Source organism: Lagopus muta, chromosome 2 (assembly GCF_023343835.1).
Source record: "Lagopus muta isolate bLagMut1 chromosome 2, bLagMut1 primary, whole genome shotgun sequence".
Classification (NCBI taxonomy): domain Eukaryota; kingdom Metazoa; phylum Chordata; class Aves; order Galliformes; family Phasianidae; genus Lagopus; species Lagopus muta.
In genome coordinates this window covers 79,433,795-79,461,763 of record NC_064434.1, presented here as the reverse complement: position 1 = coordinate 79,461,763, position 27,969 = coordinate 79,433,795, and the positions used below count along the sequence as shown (strand labels likewise).

Below are 27,969 nucleotides of genomic sequence, written 5' to 3'. Positions count from 1 at the left end.
GCAGATGCTACTCACAGCTCGCAGGACAGGGACAAGGGACAAAGAGGCACACTGCCACCCAGGGGTGAGTTTCTGCTGAAGCTGGGTGCCAGCTTTAGGCTATCAGGCATGGGCTCCTGCGGTAAAGTATGAGGTGCTGGCAGACTCCTTCACACATCAAACAAGCTCGGTCAGCCCCTCATGGAATGCACAAGCTCCTCTTGAAGCACAAGATCTGGGACCACAGGTGCAAGAAGGTGGTTCTGCAAGGGTGAAGGATACTAGCTTCCACCTTCCCTTTGTTGCAAGGAAGCAGAGCTCCCTCAGAGGAGATGCCTGCCTGGTCTCGCAGTGAGGTCCAGCATAGTCCTGTTTGCTCTCCTCCAGGCCTTCATTTCTGTTGGAAGTGAGGGCTGGAGCCTGTCTACGGGGTACAGGCTGTGGTGAAGGCTCCAACTAGTGCTGGTATGACAGCTTGCAGCCATGTGTCCCCTGCACTTGCTGAAGTGTAGTAAGGAAGAAGATTGTGTTTCATGACTGGCATTAAGTTGGAAGATTTAATTGTGGCAGCAGCTGCTGCTCAAGGGAACACAGAATAAAATCATTAATTATGGAGTCACGGAAACAAGATGCTTCCTGTGTTACTCCATCCACCTACAGCAGAAGGTGCCCAGGTCTCCTCCTGTTGCCATGAAGATGGAGCTTAGGAAAGAGAGTATTACAAGAAGGCAGACACCTGTGTAACATGTGAGATGGAGATTTCATTAGAGCCCCCTGCAGCGCAGTTGCTCATGAAAACAAAACTCTTGGAAGTGTTGGTATCAGTAACCCACAGAAACTCTCACACAAAGAGGACTTCCTGTTTGAGTATCTTCTGTCAACTCCAAACCACTTTCCCCACACAAAGAAAACAAAAACCGATAACATTCATACACTAGAATTATAAAATTCCTCCAGGATAACCTATCTTGGTTTCTGAAATGGTGAACTGGGTCTTACTTGACTCCATGAGCTGGGGTTTCAAGGAAAATGGTAAGTACAAGAAGAAATTGCTATACCTCATCTTATGCAGATGAACATGTGAACTTCTCTAGGAAGACACAAACCAGGCAGATGCACAGCCAGCAAAATAATTGAGATGTGGCAGGCTGCTTTTCCTGGGTAACACTGGGCCTTCTTATAGCACCAGATCTTATCATAGGTTTTGGCAGACCACGCCTCACTTTCACAGCCTTCAAAACAACATGAAAAATTACCTACATTATTTTTCAATGTTTCCCAAAGTTGCCTGGTTCAATAATCTGTTTTTTAATTTTTGTTTAAAAAAAAAAACAAAAACACTACTGTTAGCTTTAGAGTCAAAAGTGACATGAAGACAGAGAGATCCTGGCCAACAGGCTCATTCTGAACTTTGAGCTGTCCATATTCACTCAGACCCAGAGAATAGTTTCCAGAGCATCTGCTCTAATGCAATTATAAAACACCACTCATCTCCTGTACCCCCCCATTGCCTGGGACTGTACCTCTTCTCTGATGCAGACAATTTGATCTGTACAAACACCTTGAAACAGACTGAGGCAGGCAGAGAGGATGACCTGTGAATTCACAACTACTGGAAAACTTACAGGAGGCACATGCAGCTCAGCAAGATTGGCTTTGTACCATAAGAGGCTCTGCTACCTCACATACTGAAGATGGGTCTGGCCCAGGTCCCTACCCAGGTGAGAGTGCTACAGCCATCACCTCCTACTTTTAAAATAGTTTATTTCTGGTCTTAAAATATACATCAGTTTGAAAATTTCAGAAAAAAAAAAGCAAAACAACAACAACAGAACACATTAGTTACAGATTAACAGTCTGGAGTTGGGACACTGAAAGTTGAGTCAGCTCAAGGCCCCAGAGCCAACACTGCTGGAGGAGAGCAGAGGACAGGCACTGTGCTGGCTGGGAGGGGGTTCTGCTCCTCCTTCGGCTGCTCGCTCCCCCTCACTGCCTGCCAGTGGCCTAATGCTATGAAACAACTGCATGTGAAGGCTGTGGGCACTCCTTTCCCACCCTTCTTTCCTCCGTTGTGCTTTTAGCTTACTGAGACCAAAAGCACAGGGGAGCCCAGCTCTGCCCAGCACCATTCAGTTTCAGCAAGAGAATGTGTTTTGTCCCCTGAACAGCACACTAGGAGAGATGAGCCCTGAAGGGCAGTGCCTCCCAGCTGCAATGAGGCAGATGAGCTAACCCACATCAGCCAGCCTTCTCTGACAGGCTATCCCACATGTGCCACAGGTGTTCAGAGAGCCCCAAGAGTCCATTCCACAAGCACCCAACCCCAGGTGATGTCCACGAGCCACAGGATAGTGGCTGCTGCAGGTGAAAGCCCTCAGTACTGCTGCAGAAGAGCAGGAGAAATTCAGCAGCATAGTGGCAGGGGAGAGCAAATGCAAGGATCCCATCACAACTTTCAGGATAAGAAATAATGCCCTGCAAGCTAAAAGGAAGCTTCTGCTCTCAGCACCAGCCTGTTTGCACAGGAATTGAGTGAAATACTGTAGTAAAATACTGAGTCCCACCTCTACCTTGAGGTCGGCATTGAACTCCACAGCTGTTTGAGGTGGGACAGAAGGTAAATACATAGGCAGCAGCTCCAACTAGGGCACACCAAGCCCCACAGAGGCCTGCAACTACCTTTCACAGGCCCTGGAGCCTCCAGGCTGGAGCTGGGGCCCTGGCTGCCTCCAGCTGCAAGTGCAGCCCTCTGGTGAGATAAGGGTCTGGGAGGGGAGCAGGACCCTGGGGCAGCTGTTGGCTGCGTCTCTTGCTGTCAGTTTCCTCCTGGGCAGTGAGCTGCTCTCCTCCAACACAGCCAGCCAGTACAGAACTAATGGAGTAGGGAAAGAAGACAACAGAAACGCAACTCAAAAAACAGACAGCAGGCTAAGCACAGCCAGCTGGTGTGGGGGCAGCACAGCCCAGGAAGCAGGCCAGACCTTCGCCTCACACCCCTAGGCTGGGGATGAAACATGGACAAGGGCACAGGACAAAATTAAAAATTGGACACCAGGCTTTGTTAGCCCTCAAAAAAAATACCTACATCTACAGACCTCTCCCTTTCCCTCCCCCCAATAAGACACTGAGCACACAAGACCGTGAAGAAGAATCACGTAATACACACTACACTAGGAAAAACACACAGAGGACCCTTGCACCAGAGCCAGCCTGGAGCCCCCAGAGGGGGGCACAAAGAGACTCTGGCAGACAGGTGCTACTGAGGAGTGAGGTAGTGCAGCCACAGGGAGCAGCTCCCTCACATCCCCACGGGCCATGGTACACAAAGCCCTGCCCAGAAAATCCTAGTAGCATCCTTCATGCCTCACTCCCCCGGGGGCAAGATCTCGTTTTCCAAATTTGGAGGGATTTCTGCAGGCTGAAGGCCAGGATCAGAGGGAAGCGCAGCTCAGAGCTGAGCCACCCCTAACACACCCTTAACGCAAGGAACAGACTGGCTGCCAACCACTGCATCTGTTTATGCAGGGCGGGGGAAAACAAACAAAAAAAACAAAAAAACAAACAAAAAAACCCAATACACCCCAAAACCAAAGGCTTGGAAAGAAGAAAGAAGCCCACCCAAGAGCAAGGAGTCAGCACCATTCAAACAAAACAACAGCACAGAGAGCGGGGGAAGAGGTGTGAGGGAGGAGACGCACAAACATACCACATGGCCCAGAGGGCAATGCCCTGCCTGGGAAGGAACTGACCTTCCCCTCCCTCCTTCCCCAAGGCCTCTCAGCTGAATGTCACAGCACAGCCCTGGCCTGCATCTCGATTCAGTGCAGGCCAGGTGCTGAGCTGAGCAATGGGGAGCTACAGGTGCAGATTCTGAAGAACACAACCCAGGGGACTAGGGGAAAAAAAACCAACAGGAAAATAAGAAACCAGCATCCTCAGCATACACCCCAGGGCCCAGATCCATCCCCTGGGAGAGTCCTCATGGCCCTTGGGGGCTCCCAGGGAATCAGACACCACCATCCAGGCACCCTGCCCTGTTGGCACGAGTTAAAAGGGAGCAGAGCAGCTGCAGGCACCAGTATGGGAGCAGCCAGGGCCTCAGGTACCTGAGTGGGAAGGGGAAAGGGAGGATGGGAGCGCAGAGAGGAGAGGCACCAGGTTGTGGGTACCAAGAACAAGGTCTGGTACAGGCACCAGTGTGAGGCTGTGAAGAGAGCTGTGAGCGTGCCAGGGCAGTGGGTGTGCTTCTGCACAACATGTGCTAGTACTGCAGGTCTGAGGTGCCAGGGAATGGGAACCCCAGCTCTTCCAGGTAGCGAAAGAGAATAAATAGAACATTTAAGAGCAGAGCCCAGAGCTCCTCCTAGGGTGGAGGGCACTGAGAGAGGTTTCTCCCTCAGAAGACAGATGGAGGCATCTCCCACAGCTCCGCGGCATGTGGCTGCTGCTTCCCCTGCCTCAGCTGAGAAGGTTGCCTTGCTCCTGGGCCTGCGTCAGACTGTCCTTGCGATGCAGATGGTGGACCCCCATTCTCTTGGGGCTGCGGTGCGGCCGACTGAAGGGAGGTTTGACCCTGCCTTCCCCACTTTCCTCTTGAGCTCCTCCTTGGTTACTCTCCTTGCTTCCCTGGAGCAACAACTCTCTCTCATCAGCTGGGCTCTCAGGTAAGCCAAGGTCCACATAGTCCTTGTGCTTTTCTGGGGGTGGACTTCCAGGCTCAGCAGTGCCTCCACCACTTCCCTGCAACAGCTTCTGGGCTTCATCCTGGGAGAAATCTGTACCATAGTCAGAAGAGAAATGGCTCCTGCGGGCTCTGGATTCAGTGCTGTCTGTGTCCACGCTTGAGTCCCGGCTCACAGTCCAGCTGCAGCTCTGGGCAGACTCCTCGCCATCTGAGTAGGCAGAGGCTGCCCTATCCAGCTCCTGCATGGAACGGCTGAACCTCTTCTGGAGCTCAGGGGCTGTGTCGCGGCTGAAGGCCGTACGGTTCATCAGCACCCGCTCTGACGTGGGGGGTGCCTTGTCCACAAACATACGCTGCCAGTTAGCCAGCAGGTCCTCCTCAGAGCTGGCAGAGCTAGCGAAGGCGCTCGGGATCTGGGGAGGGCTGCTGAAGGGGCTGCTCTGGGAAGAGCCATGAGCCCTGGCTGCTTTGGGGGACTGCTGACAGGAACAGCTGGAGGCCGAGCGGCGTCCTTCTGAAGCAGGGCTGTTGGGAAGTGTCCGGTGCCTGTCGCAGCTCTCATCTTCACTCTGTACCAAGCTGAGGGAGATGGCCTGGCGTGTAGCATATGTACAGTTGGGCAGAGGACTGTTCTTTGGAATCCTTACCTTGTCCTCAGAGAACTCAATTACTTTCCGCCCAGGGTACATAGGATGGGGAGGTGAAGGTGTAGGGTATGGGCTTAGCTTCTCAAAGGCTGGCACATCCTCTTGCACGCTTTCCACACTACCCTGTGGCTTGCAGCCACCGTTCTGCTGCTTCCCAACTTCCCCTCCCTCCTTCTTCATCTGCCCTGCACTGCTGCAGGCATCAGGAGGGGCTCCACTCATGTCCACATGCACAAAGACATCCTCAGCCACAGGACAGGTGCCACTGCTAGACGTGGCTGAATTCAGTACCAGAGATTCTGGCTTCTCCAAAACCCTGGCAATGACTGAGGTGGGCACAACATCAGATGGTGCCAAGGTGTGGGTTGCCTCTTGACCAGGGCCTGCAGACTCCTGAGTGCTGTGCAAATGCTTATTGACCATATCCTGCAGCTCATAGGGAAGCTAGGGAGAAGGAACAGAACATTAGAAGGGTACTGACATACAAGTCACTCAGTTTCAAAAAATCTGCCTTTTCCAGCCAACCTTCATTTTTAATCTTTATCTCAATACTAACGTTTATCTACCTTGCCTTGGGGTAGGCATCTCTTTCCAAAAGAGAACCTGCCATATATGACAGACCAACAAGGCTCTGTTCCTGTCATACCACTCATGTTCCTAGGCCATAGTTCACAGGCCCATCTTAGAAAAAAAAAAATCAAAACAAGAAATGATGTCACAGGCCATGCCTGTGAGCACAGAGACAAGGCCAGCCAGTGCATGCTGGGGAGAGGTCTATTGATCTGTGGAAAATCAGCTGGTGGTTGCACTGAAGTGACTGCACATCCCCCAGTGCTCACATCTGCAGCGCTCCCCAAATGCAGTAATTACAGCCTTGCTGCCTTGGCAGCCTGCCCACAGATCAGAATTGATGCCTTCCCTTGCTCCCATTGACTCCTCTCACATCATCCCATTTCGTCAACTCACTCTGTTTCAGAGAGGCAAACAGGGCTTATTTATTACCACAGCCTCAGGACCAAGGTCCAGCAGAGTTAAGCACTGCTCCTTGTCCCGCAGATGAGTGCTACTGCTCTCCCCACTGTCCTGTCAAATGCACCAGCATGGAGAACAAAGCTCCACAAGCCACTCCATGGCACAGCAAGGTCCATCCCGTCACAGCCAGAAGGAAACTCCATCCAAAGCTGGGGGCACAGTGCATGCAAACAGCTGGCTGGGAAGCAGACTGCTTGCACAGTGGCTCAGTACCACCCCCCTCCAGTGGCAGCCATGTAGGACACAGCACTCTGGGGGGCAGAATTCAAAGCCCTGGGGAGTGGTGACAGCTGGGAGAGGGGTCAAGGTTACTCCAGCAGTAACTGATACACTGACCTCAAGAGTGCTAATTTGAGACACAATGGGGGAGGGGGACATGTTGGTCACCTGCTAAGTTACTAAAGATGAGCACATGGTTTTGCAGAAAGGAACATAAGAAGGTCTGAAGGCTAAAGGCACAGAAAGAGAGAGAGCTGGGTTAAACGCCTGAAAAATATTCCCAATCAAATGAGTGATGCTACCAACGTGAAAGGCCTAACCTCCACCTTTACTTACCCCAAGGGCAGGATGAGCTCTCACAAGCAAGAGTATATGTTGGTACCAATACCTACCATTCAAGAAACCCAAAAGTCATTCTGAATGTTGCCTCCAAAACTTTTCATAAGAGCAAGAAGTGAAGTAGGGACAACAGACTGCTGCTTGACTCCATCACACAGCACAGCCCTTGCATGTGGCCAGGTAAGAAATGAAAGAGGAGAGAGCAGGGTAAGAGAGAAATCTGTCCTTTAGCCAGCTCCCATCAGGCACCCAGCAGGCTATCAAATTCAAGGTTATTGTGCTTTTTATAACAGCTCTTGGCTGCACTGTGAAATGGAGCTGGTGTGAAAGAGGAGCTGGCAGAGGCTCTGCACTGGCTTCTTGGTGGGACTAGGAACAGGAGCCCCCCATACCTCTGCCTGTGGCTGACGGATGAGAGGCCAAAAGAGAAAAGCTGCAGAGAAAGCTGGAAAAAGAAAGACAGGTGGAAACCACGGGACCTTCTTCCCCACCTCAGTGGGACTGTTACTCACATCAGCAAATTTGTGGTTCCTGAAGTGGGACTTGTTACACTTGAGCAGCTGTACCGCCAGGTTACAGTCCTGTCGATAGCGTTCCTGACAAAAAAAAAGAAAAAAAAAAAGGCACAGGCATGCAACAGTGTCAGACTGATCTCTTACCTGAAATGACACCACCTCACCAGCTTCAAACAGAAGGTGGAATATCATGAACTTCTTCTGAGGGTGCCTGCCTTTTCCTCCTCTCCACACCTCGTGTACTTCTTACAACTCAGCCATGTCCCTTTCAACTCTTGTTCCAGGCCTATATTCACTCCATACATCAAACTCCTATCCTTTTGTGAAACTGATCTCCAAAAGTCCCACCAGATTTTTGCTAACCCATCTCAGAGCTCTCAGACATGCCTGCAGACACTGCTCAATGCCAGGCATCTTGCAAACAGACTGGAGTGAACTGAGAGCAGTTAATAGAAACACGCACCAAATCCAGGAACTTCTACATTAATTGTGTGGAAAAGGCAATAGTTCCCTCCCACTTCTAAACTAAATGACCACTTGGTTACTACAGCCTGGGCACAGGTCAAACCTTACAATTAAATGCTAGAAAAGTAAACATACCAAATTTGAAGATCAGGTCTTTCTTGCTCAACCCCTCAAGCCCTTTTCTATTCGCTTGTTCTCACATTTTTATACACATTTTAGTTATTCATGTGCTTCTTTACACTAATGACTTTGAACCAGAAAAAAAGCCCACACCTCAACACAGATCCACAACCATTTGTAGACTCACACTTACATTAAGTTCCTCCAGCTTATTGATAGTTGTTTTGGCATCAAGCAATTTATTAGTGAGCTCTACAATCTCCCAGTCCAATGTCTTGCGGTCCATCTCTGCCTTTTTAATCTGAGATGCAAGAATACCAGGTGTAAATTTCCACAGCACAGAAGAAACCGGTTTTACCACCCACCTCACTCCCGGCATAGCACAATGACATGCTCAGCTGATATACAAGAACTTCTACACAGACAGACAAAGGGCTCTTCACCTCGGGAGGGATTCACTCCGCTAGGTACAGAGACAACTAGTGAGTTTGAACGTCCTTAATGCAGTCCCTCTTCTTGCAGCATAACTATGTTTCTTCTCTGTCATGGCTCACAGGGTGTCTGATGGCAAGCTACTGGTTTTGAACAGTCATCTTGCCACTAGCAGTAACCACCTTTGAGCTCGTGATAATCAGCCCTCTGCTCAGGACCAACAGAACAAGAACAGTGCCGATAAAGTTCAGCAGTCAATGCTGAATGGACAGGTTTTTCTTGGCAGGGAAAGGGCTCCATCTTCAAAGAGTTCAGTTCTTGCTCTACTAAGAAAAAGGACCTGCACAGCTTCATCTGGAGTTTCCCTAGCACCCTCCCTAAAGCAGATGATCTTGTCTCTTTAGACTCCCTAATAGTTCAGGTGCAGGGCAGACAGGAACTCAGATGTAACTGAGAGGAGCAATAGCTCAGAAAAACCAAGCCATCCCCTTTCTCAAGAAGTTCCTCCAACACTGATCTAGTCTGCTCCAAGGCTGTGACCAATGATGAGTTGCACGTGAAGTACAGTGACACAAGGGGGTTGAGGAGGAGAATCCTTCCCAAATATACAATTGGTTTAGGAACCAACACAGTTTATATTAACCCAAGAAATTCAAGGGCTAGAACTAAACATTAAAAACAAACAAACAAAAAAAAAAAAAACAAAAAAAAACCCACCCACCCTCATCTTGGGCTACATTTCAGCTGTTCAACTTGCCTGCTCACAACCCAGAAGGGGAAGGAAAGGGAGCAAACAAGGTTCACAGCCATCCACATCTTGTGCAGTGCCACAGCGTATGGGCACCACTTCCCAGCGCTCCATGCTCCAGCTGGCCCAGAGCCAAATGCTCTTAAGATGGAGCACTGCAAGCTAGGACCTGCTGCACCTGTGGGCAGCTGCTGGACACCAGGTGAACCCTTGGCTGGATGAGGGCTGAGGCCCCTCCATTTGGGATGGCATATATGTGGGACTGACAATGAAACCAACAGGCTGAGACACGTGAAGAGGAAAAAGAAAAAACACACAAACGAAAAGACGCAACTGCAAAAATCCAGCTTTGGCTGAGAGAGGCCTGAGAGGTGAGTGCGCCCAGCGTGTGCCAGCAGCAGCGTGAGGACGAGAAAGAGAGAGAGAGAGAGAGAGAGAGAGGGAGGGAGAGAAAAGAAACAGCCATGAGTGTTATGAATGCACACAACAGACACACACGCACACTGGCTCTGCCCCCGTCCTCCCAGGATGACTACCCCAAGACTGGCTGACACATCCCTGGCATTTTGAGAGGGACTGAAGCAACATGACGGAATACCATGCAGTTATGTTGTGGGCAACCAAGCTCACATGCATGACCAAGAAGGGGCTGAGTAAATTAAGAAACTAGTTTGCGACACCAGCCGGAAGGGAGAATAGATGGCCGTGGCCAAACCCCACCCCACACCAACCACATCTGCTGGCTAAAGCCAGGAATCCTTCCCCCTTCTGCTCCTCACATACATGTCTCTTCTACCTCCTCTATGTAGAGCAGAACACTTACCAGGGCATGCAGCTTGTCTTCTAGGTCTTGGTTGGTTCTCTGGGAAGCAGTGTAGCTGTTCTGTAACCTACAGAATCAAGATCGTACACATACGAATGGTCCTCAGGCCTTTGCTCAAGTCTTCTTCTTAACTACCAAGCAAACCAGTAATTCCACAACCCTAATACTCCTTAGTATTCACAGTACTAAGACAACATATAGGCCTTCAGACTCTCAGTTATTAGGGACAAGGTGAGGTTGGCTAAGTGACCTTTCATGTCTTCGCTGAAGAAAATAAGAAGGACTTTGGAGGACTCCTCTGACCTAAGCTACGTGTAACCATGTAATCAGTGCATAGCATTAATTCCTAACCAAAGCACTACATCCCATGTAGTCAATGGCTCCTTTTTGCTGATGTCAGACAGCTATCCAAGACAGATCCCACCTTATAACCAATAAATAGAATTCCCTATTGCTGTCCATCCCTTGAGCTGGCCATGTTCCTACACCATACCTTGGAGAAAGCAATGGTTGCAAAGCTTTTACTCTCCCCTAGGTCTGGAAGAGCACTGAGGATGCAGCATACCTCTCTGTTCAACACAACTAGGGCATAGCCTGCTCAAGCCAGCTGAGGGAGTCCTTGGAGACAATGATCTCTCTAGCTCTATCCTTCTTTCATTTTTCTTTTCCGTACCTACGGAATTTGTCCTTGAATTTCTCCAGCTCCTCCCGGTTCTGACCCAGCTCCATCTCCAGGTAATCTTGACCTGATTCCAGCTCCCTCTCCATTGCTTCCATTTTGTTAGTCACATACATCAGCCGTCGGCGCAGCTCCTCATTCTCATGTTGCAGCAGCCTGGACACAAAGGAACAAAGGTACCACTAAGAGGCACAAGGGGCACTCCACACTAGCACCCATATCCTGCTGCCCTGCTCTAGGGGCCAACCCAACATGTGGGCCCCAAAAAGTTGGGAACTGAACTATCAGAAGATTCCAGTCCATGAAGAGAGGTGCGCTATTGTTATGAGATGCATGGTTTGTAACATACTAGCTGGCCAGACATGTTATCAGCTCCCAGCTCCCTCTCAGGTTACAGTGCTTGGATAAAGTTCACTGGCCAGATGGGCCATTCAGCTCCAGTGTCCCCCACTGGTGAATAAAACCCACTCAATAATTTATCCCAGTGTAGGATAAAGAAGTTGAACTGCTCCTTCCTTGAACTGTTCAGAAGCACTCACACCTTTAACACATGGTGGAAAGAGTGCTCTGAACAGCTTTGAGGTCAGCAACAGAGGTGGTGAGAGGTGGTGGGGTGGGTGTAAGAGAGGTGATCACAGCTGTCAGTCAATTCCACTCTAATACAAACTGCTGTGTTAGTCCCCAGCCAGGACATGCGTGGTGGTCAGAAGGATTTCCTGTAGTTTTTCATTCCTTTGTGCTCAGAAAAATACAGAAGCACAGCACAGCTCCTCTCTAGCAATGCATACTTGTTCCTCACTATGGCTTTAAGCACAGTGCTGGCAGCTGTCTGTGCCCCACAGCACCATCAGCAAAGGGCCCAGTTCTCACCCTCACTCGGCAGCAGGCCCCTGCATGCTGTTTACATTAAAACAGATGCCACAACATGAAGGCACTTCTCTCTCTACTCGTGTTAAAGGTTTCAACTCCTCTGCTGCACCTGAAGATGTGTCCCCACGCCTCCAGAGTGAGGCAATGCAGAGGTTGGCAAGGCACAGTCTAAAGCTCTGCTCTCAAGAGAGCTGAATGAAGATGTGGAGCCTGCAGGGCCAGTCAGCTTTGCTGCACAGGTGACACAGGCAAGATGTGAGGAATCAGCACTCACACAGTTGCAGTACAACAGCCATAAAGGGGGAACTGGACACTTACTTCATCCTTTCTGCATCCGTCAAGGGTTCCTGCACAGGGAAGAAAACAGCTGTGAGTTGCTTTCATATAGTTCTTAAAGGACAAAGTTTCAGTTGCTAGACCCTATATGGGACTCTTCCACACCTGCTCTGAGGGATTATGATAAGCAAACTTAGAGAAGCTGGGCTCTGTACACATCACTCTGCTAGCTGATACCAAAACAGACTGTCTGTTTTGGTTCAGAGTAGAAGAGCTGGACTAGAAACTACCACACAAATTAGGTAACTTTACTCTCCCACCTGCAATCTCAGCATCTTTTGCAACATTATCATCTTTGTTGGTGCTTCAGCTTCCTACAAATCCACAGTTAGCGTGCAACAGGAATCAAACAAGCCAGTATACATTGAGAATTAACTTGTCACCACAGCAATCAGAACACCCTCGAGGCCTCACAAAAGAATTACAGAGCATCATTTGGGAGATGAAAAAAACGTGCCTACCAGTTACACCAGCTAGATTATACTGTGAAAAGGATTTCTTTCTGCAGACGTGAAAACAGCCACTGTAGCTATTCTAGGGTAGCACAAGAAATACCAGAAGCCAAAAAACCCGTGAAAGAAACATTCTGGGCAACATCCCCACAGATGTTTGGAGCAGGGATCTGCAGAACAAGGAGAGAGAGTACTGCAGCATGAAATGGCTGTTGACTGCCAGCACAGCTGGGTGAGATTTAATTAGCACTAGCAACAACCATACTTTTTGTGAAAGCCCAAGGCTGCGACGATTCTCACAACGTCCAAGCTGCCCTTGGTCTATTTTTGGTGCCTGGTGTAGCGCTGGCACTACAGAAGCCCTAAGTGCTGAAACACTTTAAACTGGCTATTAAGTGTCACAGTCAACTCTGAGCTTAGAGGCCATGCCACATGCAGTTGTGAATGAGGTTGCTAAGCTTCTAGCAATATTACATAAAGCAAACCTACCCCAGTTCTGGCAGTAAGACATCAGGAGGCTGCTTCCTTCATCAGTTCACATTTTAAAAGGATAGTCCTTAGTGCCTGCATACAATCTCTTGTCCTTAAAGGCAATCCCATCAACCCAACCTCTCCTTGCATTCTGACTCCAAACAACAATTGATTAATTCATGCAGAATCATCTAGCAACTGCTTCCCCAACCTCTACAAACACACACAGCACACAGTAGTGACCGGTAAAGGAGATAAGGCAATTCCTAGTAAGATGAGGCAATGGTCCCAAACCAGGCCCAAAGGAGAAAAGAGCATACAGCTTACAAAGGCCTCAATCAGACATCACAGAGCCAGACTACCCCAGGATAGCTGAGTACTGGGCAGATAAAGAGCCTCAAGAACCTCCCACCACCTGCAGACACTAGAGCTTCCCAACTTGCTCCCTGCAGACTGGGGACACCTCTGACCGGCAAACGCCCAAGAGGCCAGCAGAGGGGAGAGAGCACCAACTCCTGCCCCCCCACCTCCTGAGTCAAAGGGAAGCTGGCTCCTCCAAGAAAGATATACCCAACTTGGAGCACAGACACAAGCAGCAACACAAGACAGCAACACTAGTAGTGACTGAGTACCCACAGCATGAGGTCTGGGGGCCTGTTATCTCCCTCCAGTCCTGGAATTACAGGTGAGATAAGATCCAGGTAGGAGTTTTAGCCTTTGTGAGACCCCTGTCTGCAAAAGCCAGCAGTCCTGGCACCTACCTTGTTTAGTGCCAGGCTGAAGGAAGGGGAGGATCTAGATGGGGCAGGTCCCTTCTCCCAACTCCTGTGTGTTGGAGGGGAGAAGGATCCTTTCTCTGGGTAGTTCCGCTCCACTGTACGCTTCCGCTCGAGTTTAGCGCATAGATGGTTTGGCTGTAACAGCTGTGAACAGGGACTGCTTTCATCCCTCTTGCCCTCTGCACTGCTTTTCCATGTAGACAGTGAGTGCTGCTGCCCAGAGGATGTCCCCGCCAGCCCCAAGTCTGCCAGCTGCTGCAGCTCATACTGACACAGATCTACCACCTTTCTGTCCAAGGAAAGAACCTTCTCCTTACTGTCCTTTCTCCCAGGGATGGGTTTCTTTCTTAGTTTGGAAACTCTCTCAGTCTCCTCTGCACATTTTCTCTGGCATGAAGCCATTCCCATTCCCTCACATTTCTTTTCTGATTTTCTTCTGCTTGGGCAGGAGGATCTTTCAGATGCACGCTTGATTTTGACCTCTTCCAGGTGACCTTCCCCTTGGCCTTCTGGCACAGAGCTTCTGGCACAACAGGCAGAATTCTGGTCTTGCTCTGCCCCCCTGGTCTCTTCTAGTGGGCGCAAGCGGATGGGACTCAGCACCCGCTGACTAATCTCATCCAAGAATTTGGAGAACTGCAGTTTTTCCTCTCTGAGTTTCTCTTTGCGTTTGGCAATGTCAGCAGCGCTACTGCTGCTGCGCTCCAGAGAGCGTTTCTCCTTACGGACAAGGCAGAGCTGAGGATCACTGTACTTGCATGAACCACGGCCATGGGAAAGCGTCTCAACTGAGCGGGACTTGCGTAAGGTCTCAGGGCACGGGCCTGTCTGCATGCCAGGCTGCTTCAAGATCCCTTTCAGGGGCTGGTGTGAAGAAGAGACCCGAAACTTCCTCGGTGTCAGTACTTCAGGAGGCTCCTTAAACATAAGTGAACGTTCCAGGCTTCTGCTCTTGAAAGAACAACTGGAATGGTGTCCCTCATTTCCAGGCACCACAACTGTCTCCATGCTACGGCTCACAAATTTGCTGAGGTGCCCACGACTGCGGTTTGGGCACCGCTTCCCACTTCGCTGTCCCATCTTCCTACCATCTGGCGGTGCTGGCAAGGTCTGGCTCTTCACATTCAATTCTGCTCTGCACCCTGTCACTTCCTTCTCACTGCTGGACTCCAGGGACCACGATGAGGAGAAGTTCAGGTTGCAAACCTCAAACCCCTTTGCCTGCTCAAGCTGGCCTGACTCAGTGCAACTAAACCCCATTTGCTGGTGCAATGGTGATAAGCCCTTTGCCACCCGGCAAGCCGTTACCTGACTCTGCTCAGCCAAGATCACTCCATCCTGGTCGTCACGAATGATGGGAACCTCATGACGGATCTCACGATGCTGTGGGGGTGCCTTGCGGTAAGGCTTCTTTGTTGGAGCTGTGCTCGACATCCTCCCACCTGCGTGGCTCCAACAGCGGGTACCTACCAACAGCAGAAAGTTCACAGAAGAGAGCGGCACAGACACTCCATTGAACCCTAGAAGCAAACCAGCAGGAAATAGTCTCCCCTGGAGTCCCAGAGCAGGTCCCCATGCAGAGTATTGATAGAGCAGGAAAAGGATGCAACCACGAGCCTTGAGCAGCAGCTGCAGGAGAGGGAGCAAAGTCAGAGATAGATGTGTCCTTCTCCCAGCCAGTGAGAGCAGAGGGCTGGCACATCCTCTCCCCCCTTCTACACACACTCACTCACGTAGTTTGTGTGTATCCAGATTATATATAGCAAACGAGAACAGGCCTCACAGCAGCATATTGATTAGGCTCTTTAGGAAAGGCCTTTTCCAATATGGAAACAGCAAGCCTTACAGGCAGCAGTGACAGTAGGAGTTATTGATTATGTGCTGTCACTGTCAGCAGGAACTATGTGGGAGGAGACTGTATTCACTAAAGAGCCCAAATTCAGAAGTTTTCTGCTTATACAGAAACACAAGTGGGGCAGACTGTAGGAGGCTTGTCAGAAGGAGGTACCATACTTTTACAACTGCTCACTCTGTCAGAAGAGGCAAAGACCAAGTTTCAGGTGGCATCAAATTAGGAAGCAATGCCATTAATGTTGGTATCTAAGGTCAGAAGTTGCAAAATGCAGCAGTATTGCTATGAGAAAGACCAGACTAGCTTTTGTCCCTTTATCTCAGCTGTGCTGAGCAGAAAAATTCTGCCTGCTGTAGGAGCAGAAGCAGCACAAGAGCAAGATGTGGGACAGAAGGAAAGCAGCTATCTTCTTTTCCACCACTTTGTAACTCCGGTGGAGAGCAGGAGGATTTTCCCTCAACCAGCCAGAATTTCAGCCATCCCACTGCACACAAGACAGTAATTCCCAGAGATGCCATGACATCTCTTTAGGGCCTGATGGCAGATCTCCCCTGATGACAATACATGCATCATTTACAATCCCCACGCATTTGGAGTAAGCACCCTCTTCCCATTCCCCTTTCCTTTGCTGAATCCTATCACTGACAAAGCTTAGCATCTCTGCAATCCATAGAGTCCGATCTGCAAAAGTCTGAAGTGCAGGACCTGCCACAACTCAGATCACCCTTTCCACTCATGTGATGGGAAGGCTGTTTAATGCCTGCTTGTACTGGCCCTCCTAGTTGGCCAAGGGATATTGCCACACCAATGACTTAATGGAATTCATTTGGTTTATGTTTTGGCCAGGGGAGTTTTACATGTTATGCAGTGTCCAAATAGAGCCCTGAGAGTTATCTTCAGTCCTTATCCTCTCCTGCTTAGCTGCATCCTCCTGACACTTATACTGAGCCCACTAGAAGGGCTGGCAAGTGTGGAATGTCTGTACTACAGAGTGGCTCCAAGCCACATCAGACTTAACATTTCACAGGATAATTTACAAGCTGTCCTCTATTGTTCTAAAAAGAACACAAGTACTCGTGCTTTCCACATACGTGAGCCAATTTCAAGGATTAGCTTGTGAATCTCCACAACAAAAATCCTGAAAATTCACCTTTGCTGGAGTCATTTTCTCAAGATCTCTTTCTTCAAAAAAAAAAAACAAGGTGAAGAGATCTCAAATGTTTTAGAAGAATCACATCCAGCATACCAAATGCATGTTCCACTACATCTCCAAAATAAACTGCTGGGTTTCTTTTGGGATGTAGTAGGAAGCTGGATCTATCTTGCTGGGAAGACATTCTCCTCTTCAAAGTGAAATGCTGATCTCCTGTTAGAAACATATTAGCAAACACCACACCATTATGCAGGTAACCTACAGTTAACTCTTCTGTCGACTCCTGACAGGCTAAGGACAACAAATACTCATGTAGGCATCCCAAAATGGAATTACTATAATTTCTCCAGCCCTAAAGGACCTGAGGACTTACCAGCCTAGGCTCAAATTCAAAGCCTCATGAAGCAGTGACACTCACTCAGATGCCCTGAAGAACAGAAACAAATGACTTAGCATCTATCAAAAAGTCAGTTGTAAATGTGTAAAGAAGAGGGAATGTTTACGATGAAGCACAACAGGATATTTACCACACTACAAGTGCCTGTTTCAATCCACAACAGTAAGTTGTAAAGGAGATTAGCTTAGGACAGTTGAGCCACATAGCCCAGCAAGAGCTAGTAAGGCACTTTGCAAGGACACATCCCAAGGACTCACTCAGGCAACCCAAACCATGCAAATTCATGAAGCAACAGGTTCCAGAAAACCTTGGTTTCAGGAAGGACTACACAAATCTGTGAAATGGGACCCTTACTGCTCATTTTCTCTGATACTGCAGATTGTGAAGCCTAAATGCTAAGAGGACAAATGAGGTGATTGTTAAATCAGTTTTTCTTGCTAAAGGTGCACTTACAAGTAAGCTGGAAATTATCAGGCTCTCCTTTGAGCCGAAACATCACATTCCTGTGCCTACCATCGTGATAGCTCACTCCTCTACAAGAGAGAAGACAAGCTACTCTCTGGCTTCTTACAAGCAGAGTGTCATGCTCTACGTTGGTGCAAATAGGCTTCTGTGAAATACTGCCCATCCAATCCAGGATTTAACAAAAGTTCAGAAAGGATCTTCTGTATTCAAAGCTCAGGGCGTCCATCACTACCTAAAGAGAAACGGGTGGATCCAGGAGACAGCTCTAAGAGCTTAGCTGTATGGCTATCACACTGTCACTGACATGAGAGAGACTGCAGATGAGTCTTCCCTTTCCTGATGCACCTCTATTGCTGCACTGCTTTTTTCCCCTATCCATGGCACCAAGCCCTCGGAGGAGCAACAGAAGTGAAGGGTGTGGAGTAGTTGTATGCATATGGGGAGAGCCAGATGGAAGGTGAATGGAACAGGCAGGCAACCAGGATCATGCAAAACTCTCTGCCAAAACAAACTGAAAGGTGCCCTGGTGCTGGCCCTGACCCAACAAACTGTCTAGCCCCTTTCCTTACTGCAATGCTATTGTCAGGTCTCGACTAGTAATGTTAAGAACAGCTCCACAACAGCATAACTGATCTGCAGGAGCAAGGTGTAAAGTACAGTGTGAGAGAGAAAGAGAGAAAAAAATGTAAATCCAGGAAGGACCAGTTGTTACAGTTTGAAACTGCTTTTCTACCAGCTCCCAGAAACAGCTGGAAGTCAGACTGGCAAACAAGCACAGGCCTCCATGGATCCCTGCATGTTTCCATCACGGTGGTGCTCAGAACAAACATGCTAAAGGCCTCACTGTTTCTCATCACACAGTTCCTCAGGTTCAGGCAGGACTGTCCCACTTCCTATCCAATACTCAGCAACTGAACTACCTGCCATCTCATCCTCACCTACCTGGAAGAGATACCAGGACTGGAAACCTACCCTCACAATTTCAGAATTTCCACTCAAATACCCACACTGCCTCCAGGCAATTTTCCCTCAAACAAGGACTTACAGATCCAAAATGACGACGTGTCCAAACATTTCTGACTGCCTGTCTCCGAATCAGCTTTCCCTTGTCAGCATCCAGCAGCATCTGGCCAACAGCTCCTGAAACATGAGAAAGGAAACTGTCAGTCACCTATTGACACAATACATGGAAACAGCCAGGCACGCGCAGAGCAACCCACAGCCAGGTGCCAGGGCAGGAGTCAGAAGCAAACTGCTGCACCATCAGGCTGCTATCTAATTACGGGAGCCTTAGTGCAAAAGAAGCTCCTTGTCTTCACTGCATCCCAGAAAGGGAAATTCTTTTAATCATCCCACCACTGAGCAGGATGCTTGTGCAGAATAGGAACCAGCCTGCAAGAGGCAGCCTGACCAATATCAGGAATCCAGTTTCTGTCATTCTGCCTTAACTAGCCTGCCACACCAGCCTAACTTTGTTCTGCAAACTTCACTGTAACTAACTACACAGTTAGGCCCCCTCTGCCTATAATATCCAGGCATTCTTTGCATCTGAGGTGGCTCAATCCCCTGCTATTCCATTCAGTGAGCAACAGACACACTCTGCAGATCGATGGGCCTTGTGATTCTAAGCAGAAATAGACATAGGCAACATCTAGTAACAGAAGAAAGTGCTAATTCTGCTCTACACTCAAAGTATTCACAAGCCTCTCTAAAGAAACTTGCTTAAAAGTCCTCATTCTGTTGTACCCAGGAAGAACTTAGCTTTAGCGTGAAGCTACAGCAGCAGGCAGCTCTTCAGCCCAAACACTGCTATTCTAATTAGCACAAGAGGAAACTTAACCTCTCAGTCCCTTTTATCTGCCTTATCCATCTTTCCCAATAACACCCCTTAGCATTTACAGTTCTCTTTCTAGCAGGCTATCATCTGCAGAAGCTCCAATTCTACAGTCTTCTAGATCCTACCCACAATAACTCCTGACTCATTTCTGAGCTCACTGACAGATATAGCTTCACTCGAACAGTTCATTGAGGGCTACCAGACTTGGGCTCACACCCATCAGCAATAGTCACGTCTTCAAGGAAAACAGACATGAACAGATACAGGGTCAGAAGACTGCAGGGGAAACCTAACAATTTACTTTGCTGCTCCCAAAAGCTAATGATTCCTCCATTCCCTCACAAAGACAAAAAACAAACCACCCCTTCACTGAGACGAAGTGCAGTGACAGTGACTGACTGCAGCTGCACACACGTTTGGCTCTAGTTGTTTCTATCAGACAGCACCCCTCCACGTAAAATCCATTCACAGAGCAGCCACGTCCTCTGCATTGTTTAATAAAGATGGAATTTACCACACAGCAGGAGCAGATGTGACATAGCACTGAATGGCTAAGACTATTCTGTTCAGGATCCACAGAACTAATAGCTACTCGGTATTCTTGCAAAACCACACCACTACCCAGTTGCATCACCTTCTCTCCAGTAACAAGAAAGAGGACATCTAAGATGTGTTCCTCATCACTACCTTCACTCGTGTTGCTTTTTCTGATCCTATACAGCTGCCTGTTCACCAGTGTTCAGGAACAGTAGTTTTTGATCCTTAATAGAAATATGGTGATACTGCTGCAGAGAATGTTCCTTATTTCAACATCATCTTCCTTTCAAAAGCAGCATTTCTTTGATCTTGCTATTTAATCAGAAAGATAAGCCTGCACGACAGAGAAAATACCTTCCGTAACACACTCATAACCACATCTGTTTCTAAAGCAACACTGCAGGAACATCCATTGGCTATCACCAAATCAGTACTCCAAAAAAACTCCAATCGCATACTCATGTGTAAAAGTAATTGCTGCTACTGCCCTATCTAATCACACAGCTAACCCAAAATTTTCAATCAGTTTAACCAGCCAACAGCTTAAATACCAGATTCTGGAGATTGGCAAGAATTAGGAGGCAATAATTTCTCCTTGTTAGCCTCATGGGAAGCAACAGCAAGAGATCTGTCACTTGTCTTCCTGTGCTTCTGGACAGAGCCAACCCCAGCCCCCTTGAGTCTCAAGACAGATTACACAAGGAGCTGCTGCAGTAAGCCTGATCAAGACTGCTAATCAGAGAGATGGGGGATGGAGAAACTGCACTGAGATCTTGTCAACGACAGAAGAACAAGCTGTCTGAAGTTAAGAAGTAGCCCCTATAGACCGCTCACGCCAAGCACAGTGGAAAAGGACTGCAAGGTTATTAAAGGATATTTTAACATTTAATGAGGTCCTTTCATGCAGAGAAGGAATTTCAATTAAAAATACGTTCAAATCCATTCCGCTGCTGGCTACTTTGAGGCTCCCAGGCTTTTAGTTTAAAATAAAAAAGATGACAGCTCCCAGCTCAGAGATTTGCACCTCAGTTCTACTTGCATGTTAATGCTCACAATTCACATCTGAGTAACAGCATTAGAGTGTCTCTTGGATTAGAACTGAATTTCAGAAGGATTATTGCTCATTTCCGCTTTTTCCTATCAATTAACCTTGACTATTAAGCAGAAATCTCTGTTCCTTGCATGGGAGCAACTTCAAGAGATAGCAAGAGAAAGGGATTAGATTCTCTGTCGAAGAATAGGCCTGCCTAACACCTAGCATATTTCCAAAGGAAATGAATCCATGGACTCTACAGTCTTGCTTAGTTCTTGCTGAATATAAATACCACCAAACAGGACATATCATGTGTCTGTCACATACATGCACTCTATGAAAGTCTCTCACAAGTTATCAAAATCACACTTCTCTTATGGTCCCACTCCTTCCATGCACAATACAAAGATTCCCCACCTCCCCAACTCAGCTGGGCTCCCTATCCTTAAGTATGGCTTATTATCTAGTCACCATGCTAAGAACAGCTTAGCTTCCCTAACCCTTTTATAAAAGCCAGAACGGATCAGAAACACTAACATCTCTCACATGTAACTGGAATAGAACACAACAGCTGATTAACATCTGAACAGGAACAGGACAGGAAGCAAAAGACCCGAATACAATCCCCAGAAGGAATGTTAATGGAGAATAAAAATACCCAGGGGAGATTCTGACCAGGAAATGAATGCTAGCTTTCTAATCCATACGAGAACAGAGAACCACCTTTAATGGCTACATATGATATTGCACAAGAACTAGCTTGACAAAAGGTCACCTGTCAAGTTACCTTTAGCACTGACAGCTACAGAAGAGGTACTAACAGCTTCTCATCCAAAAACACTGACAGACCAGAAGCCTGTTTAGTTTGCTCAGTGATTCCTTTAGTTTGATCACTTTCGTTTGCTTAGTGGTCCTTTTGATCCTCACAAGGTGGGTTAGGATGCAAAATTCCAGAGCTTTGCTGTCTTTGCACCTTAGATTTTGTGTCTAATTCCATCTTCTCACATATGTTCCTTTAAGACCTTCCACGGGAAGACTTCTGGAGCAATATCTATTTCTTAGATATCTAAAGAGATGTAAACCCGGCCATTAGAAAACTGCTCACACAGATTAGGAAAACTCTCAAAGCTCCTGAAAATAACCACGTGGTTCCAGCTAGTAAAAACAACTCTTGATGTCCTAACAACATTTATCTGTTAAAGCCTGGGAGATCACGAGGGAAACTGAGGACTCACAGCCTTACATTCTCCCTCTCAAACACAAGCTAGAGAATGGCTAAGGTGAGCAAACATCTGATGAGAGGGAGAGGGTGAACATGTCTCTAGAAAATCAACATGTAGGAAACCCCTACCCAGACCCCCTGCCAGTTCCTGCACTGTGTAGGAGAGGAAGAAAAGGAGAAAGCGTTACCTTCCAGCAGTACCTAATGAAAGAATATTAGATTTGATTGGGATGAACAAGGAAAAACTTAAGTTTCTCAGCCACTGAAAAGTGGTCTTTCAGCACGTGTAAGCATTCCCTAAGTCCCATCCCAGCAATTAATACCAACAGTCCTCTTGTTTCAGCTCATGATTTTTTTTAAGTTATGGGAAAGCTGTAGCCTCCAACTTCTCAGCTGCAAGGACTGCCAGTCACTGAGCTGTCCCTCTAGCAGAAAACCTAGCAATGCTAGAGAATGCACCATTACTGCAACCTACATGCTTGCCTAAATTTGCTCTCCATAACATATTCTCTATCAATGAGCTGCAGTAACGCACAGATGGCTGTATCTACACAGACTGACAATGGAGCACAGCACATCATTTGCATAATTAACAGAGGACAGATGGGCAAGTTTGTTGCAGTGACCCAACCTAGAAAATACCTGTAAGGTTGCAGAGACTTTAAGCTCAGCCCTGATGCTTGCGGGTGGTAGTAAAAGCAAATTTCAGAAAATGAAAAAGCTGTTTAGAGCAGCCAACTTCATTCTGAAATATTACCTGTACAATTGGGTTTGTAGAGCATTTGCTTAGTTGTTGTTGAACCTTCAGCCACCAGGAGAAAACAGAGCGCATCAACTAGGTTCATGCTTTCCAGTGTGAAAGTTAACTGGCATCTGCAGTGCCTAGAGAACGACTTTTTCCTTTTCACCATGAGTTTTGTAGGAGCCGAAGTCACCATTCACACTGGGGCACATGCATATTGGGGTGAGACAGGGTCAGGAAAGCAGCATGAAATTTATTAGCAGGCCAAGGAACAACCTCAAGACAGTGTTCCAGAGGTCTTACACCTGTAACTAGCGAAGAAAGTCCCGGTCTATAAGGAGGAACAATCTACAATCACGTACTGTGGCTAAGAATGACCAAGCTGTACAATGGTTTGCAAAGATCAGTGCGCCCATCCTCCACCACCATGCACCACAACAGGCCCTTTCATTCCATAATCACATGGCTGCAGCCAAACATGACATACTGTTCAGCAAGTAATAAAAAGGATCAGCTTTTTCCCCAAGGTCTTGTCTATGTATACACTACACTAAATCAAATTGAATTAGAAAATAATGTAAAATGGTATAACCCTCCTGGGTAAATGTTTTTAATTCAGTTTGAGAGCACTTTGTGTTGAATCAACTTAAGTTAAATAGATAGATACAAGACAAACTAAATTAAGGATGCCTATACAAGAATGCTGCGCTAATATAATCACAACTGTTTCAAATCTGATTAAGTTAAGTCAGTACAACTTCCCTGCACAGACATAATCCTTAACAATATTGAAGTTAACCCTTTTTGTCCTTTCCTGCTTCTATAGAAGGTTTTGTGTTTGCTTGTTTGCTTGTTTTTTCCTTAAGAAAAAAGAGTGTCATTTCTTAGAATTAATACAAGCTAACCACATCACACACTAAGGTATTGAAGTTACTGACATTGATATGACTAGAAGGTTTTCACCACTCCAATGCCAAATATCATCATAGAGCTGAGACCTCCATGGTGTGACATTTTCTCCATTCTCCCTGAGCAAGAGAGGAAGTATGATAACAAGCACTTGAGCTGTACCCTGCTCTCTGTGCACCCACACAACTTTTGCTAGCTGATGTCCAACACACCTGGACCCGTTTGGACACAGAGAAGGGAATGTCCTCCCCACTCTCATTCCTAAAGCAATGGCTCACCGATAGCTTACCTGAGCAACCAGAGCGTGGAGTGTAAGCATGTTAGCTAAGTGCCCCCAGGCACAGCCTTACTTCTGCCCTCTCCCACCAAAGCAGGAGGTACTGTTGCTAACAGCACAGTAATCAAATACACAAAACAAGTTCGAAGTCACAGGCGTGATGTGCTGACAATTCACACTCCAAATTCGCTTCTGATCTCCCCAGTTCCCACAGCATTTCCCCCTGAAACAAGTTTGTCAAAATTAATTTCTAGCAATTTCGAACTACCAGTCTTTTTTTTTCTTCCTCAATTAAAAACCATCTGAACTGTTTCTCCCCAAGTACCACGACAGTTCATCTTCATTCTTTTGGTGTACTCGCTTCCATTTGTACTTGCTTTTCCCCTGTGGTCTCCGAGCTCATTTTATCCTTCCTCACACCCACTGCAGCAATTCTGTTTCACCACTGCCTTCCCTTGCCACCTCTGAGCTACCCTGCAGAGCTTGCTTCTTCTCCGGTGCAACAAGCTTTCCCTGTTAGCACAGAACAACAGGGAAAATATTCTAAGCCCTTTGCAGGGAACTGTTTCCCTCATCAGCCACCAAAATAATTGTGTCACCACTCTCAGGAACAGAGTGAGCTGTCACTTCTGCTCAGTACCAGAAGCAGCACCAAAATCAGAACTGCAAGGCCACTTCATTTGTTACTTTTCGAAAAGAGCTATTTTGAACCCCAATCACACGGCAACACAGGCTGTGGGTACATATGAGAGTTCAGTTGCTAAGGGAACCACACTTCCACACTTTTTTATTTTACAAGATATAAATTCCAACCCTCAGAGGGCTGCAGGTACATTTTCACAATAAACTACTTGGTGCTGAATTTCAGATTCACACCAGTAGTTTCCAGCAGCTATGAGGTCCCGTGGCTCCAATACCAAAACCAGGATTCATGCCCACCATACTTGCATGCATTGAGAAAAGACAATAGAAATTTCCATTAATAAGTAAAGAAACCAAGGCACTGGGAGAGAAAAAAGCCTTGCGCGCTGCATTTGCATGAAATTCCATACAAATTTTGTTTTCCAAACAGAACAGCCTCAGCTGTCGTGAAAAAAGAAACGTAGGAAAATTCAGCAAGACAAAGCCCTATCTCTTGCACCTAAACCAGAAGCGATCTGGGCTAGAAGGAAGGAAAGCCTGCATGCACTAAACACCTTCCCGACAGCAGTGAGCTGAATGACAAACACAAATAAAGCAACAATCCTGATTGAGTAGTGGGAGAACAATATTTGTACTATTCTCAATTTTCTCTGCCACTACGGTTTAATCCTAGCAAGAATCATTTTGGTTTAATTAGCTTTTGCCTAGCAGATGGTCAGATGTGAGAGGCAGAGAATGGTACAGGCTTAACTGTTGTGTGATCGTGCAGCTGCATCTGTAGCCAAACAGTTAAGCATGGCCAGGAGTCCAGCTGTCGTTTGCACAACACAGTCCACCTTTGCCATTAGGCAAATGTCAGCTCCCTCTTTCTCCAGAATATATGTCAGGAGCAGAGATACTATTCAAAGGCAGGCTAACACCTAACGTGCAATGTCACCACCATCCCCCTTTCTCAGGGAAAACCTTTAAACCTTAGTCAACTGAAAGTCCCTCTTTCTTCAGTGACACAGAAGCACATTCAGATGCGTTGCCATGGAAACCTGAGCCATCCTTTATGCTATTTATCACAGAAAATCTAGCACAAATATTTTATGATCTCCACAGCACTGAATATAGGCAGCAGGCAGTACAATGAAGTGAAATTACAGACTCCAGCACTATGTGAGGACACCAGTAGACCGTTCTTCAATCGACCAGCCTGGGCCTTACTTTACCTGCAATAAGCAATAGTTCTTCATGAGCTAGCATTCGAAGGAACAGAAGAGGTAGTGGGGCAATAAAATAACCCAAGTCACAGCTCTAGAAACTGCAGCAAGGACTGCCCATGGATTTCCACTTGGCCTCTGCAGCCAGGTGTGATTCGGAGTGTTGGAGCACTGCACCTACAACACGCTGGCAGCAGTAGTCTCAACAGGCCACAATGCACGAAGAACGAAAGGAGGCTGCTTTCGAAAACATGCTTTGGGCCTAGCAGATACAGAGCTTGAGCCAAGGGCAGGAACAGGCACAAAACTTGTCTCAACTCTGTAAACAATGGAGCGGCACGGTTCCTGAAGCAGAACGTAAGCCTGGAGCATCTTCTCTTTTTTGTGGTGTGGTCCCATAGTTAATCTCCCTCAGTTTGCCTCATCTGTTTTAGATTTTTTTATTTGTTTTGAACACATTTCTTAGCCTTCAGCACCACTGAACTGCCGAAAGATTTTATGCTGACAGTTCAGTCACAGAAATACAACATGGTTTAATCCAGGTTAGGAAAAGCAAACAGATCCACCCACTCATCTTTCACTGGTGACCTGCATGAGGCACGCAACTCTGGCTATGCCCCTTCTCCCATTCACCTGGGTTCCTGCTAGTCCTCATACCAACAGGATCCTAACAGCAGCAGCAGGGACCCACACCTCCACCATTCACCCCACAGATGGCACACGAGGAGCCTGCTCTGATCAGCCTTCCATGCATGCTGTGATAAACCCCCAAGCTCACCCTTCCTCCCTCGGGAGGACCACCACAGACATCCAACCCCAGACCAAGTAGCTTCTTCGATTCTTCTCTCAGACAACATTCCTCCTCAGGGCACAGTTAGCACTCTCATCAACTGGCTCCTTCAACACTGGCATTAGCAATAATGACAAATGTGGTTCTTCAGCAGGAGGTAATAACGAGCATGAATCCTCCCAAGGGGCAATTGCGGCCAAGGCCAAGCACTTCGGTTTTACCATGAGGTCAGCTTGTCCAGACTAGCACTGCATCCCCTGCCTGACATTCTTCTTGTAAAACTGAAGTACCTGGTCTACACCGCTGTTATCCCTTGGGATTGCATAAGCTCATTATTCCGAGGTTATGGAAAAAAAACCCTCCTTTTTAGCAGCAAAGAAAAGCTCTTCACCTCCACAGGGCTCCCCTCTACGGACTCCCCCATCAGTAAGCTTTGTACAGCTCTTTAGAGAGCAAATTGGGAATAAGAAACAGCCAAACTGCAAGCAAAGACATCTCTGGTCATCCATGCTCTAAGGGGCTCTGATTAAAGAGGACAGTTGGTCCCAGAAGTCCTAAAGAAACCAAGCTGTCATGTTCCACACACTTTATTTTTTTTTGTCAGACAGCAGACAAAACCACTCAAAAGGCTAGCAGGTCACCACTCATCTAAGGGCAAGGACAAATGCCAGTGTATTTCCAGGCAGATGTTGCAAAGGGAAGGTATTTGTACAGTGCCAACAGCAAGCTGTCGGCTCATGTTTTCAGCTTCATGCAGCTACAAGAGCTGGGCTCTAGAGTCTGTGACTCTGGACTAAGGAATGTCTTGAATGCAGAAACATCACATCTGCTGTTGGCTCAAGGTGCTCCAGGATCAGAACAATTCGCTTTATTTCAGTCTTGCCACAGCTCTGCTTTCTGCTCTCTGTCCCACCAGGGGGAGATGTAGCTACTTGGTGAAAGTTAATGCTCCAGCCAGGGGAGCACACCTTCCTGGTAGAGGTGTTTGGGACTGGCTGTCAAAACACAGAGATCTGGATTCCTACAAGTTCCTGAAGGCCAGCAGTGAAGTTAAACCAACTTTCTTTCACAACATATTAAAACTCACTGACAGGCAAGTAAAAGCACAAGAATCAGCCTTATTCCTTTCCTGGCAATCAGAAAGTGGCAGCAGAAAGAATATCTAATCCTAAAACCTTCATTTTTGCAGCTGCAGCCCACGTTGCATGACAAAGCTGGAACACACAATGATTATACACAATTAAATGTTCAATCAGTAACTTTCCACATAATCCAGTTTTAGGCTTATTTATATTTTGTTACACTTCATGTTGCCACA

At 47.4% G+C, this 27,969-nt stretch overlaps 1 protein-coding gene across 3 annotated transcripts in view; it reads right to left on the bottom strand.

Moving 5' to 3' along the window:
- Nucleotides 1-1,739: 1,739 nt before the first annotated feature.
- Nucleotides 1,740-27,969, bottom strand: part of TJAP1 (tight junction associated protein 1) — a 38,428-nt gene continuing 12,198 nt past the window's right edge. For all 3 annotated transcript variants that reach the window (XM_048936080.1, XM_048936079.1, XM_048936081.1), the window contains 9 exons: nt 18,503-18,597; nt 16,969-17,022; nt 14,899-15,056; nt 11,871-11,899; nt 10,677-10,838; nt 10,004-10,070; nt 8,194-8,301; nt 7,413-7,496; nt 1,740-5,754 (listed from right to left, as the gene is read on the bottom strand). In XM_048936080.1, the coding sequence (XP_048792037.1) occupies nt 4,438-5,754; nt 7,413-7,496; nt 8,194-8,301; nt 10,004-10,070; nt 10,677-10,838; nt 11,871-11,899; nt 14,899-15,024 (1,893 nt within the window). In that variant the 5' untranslated portion in view covers nt 15,025-15,056; nt 16,969-17,022; nt 18,503-18,597 and the 3' untranslated portion in view covers nt 1,740-4,437. The remainder of the gene's footprint in view (nt 5,755-7,412; nt 7,497-8,193; nt 8,302-10,003; nt 10,071-10,676; nt 10,839-11,870; nt 11,900-14,898; nt 15,057-16,968; nt 17,023-18,502; nt 18,598-27,969) is intronic.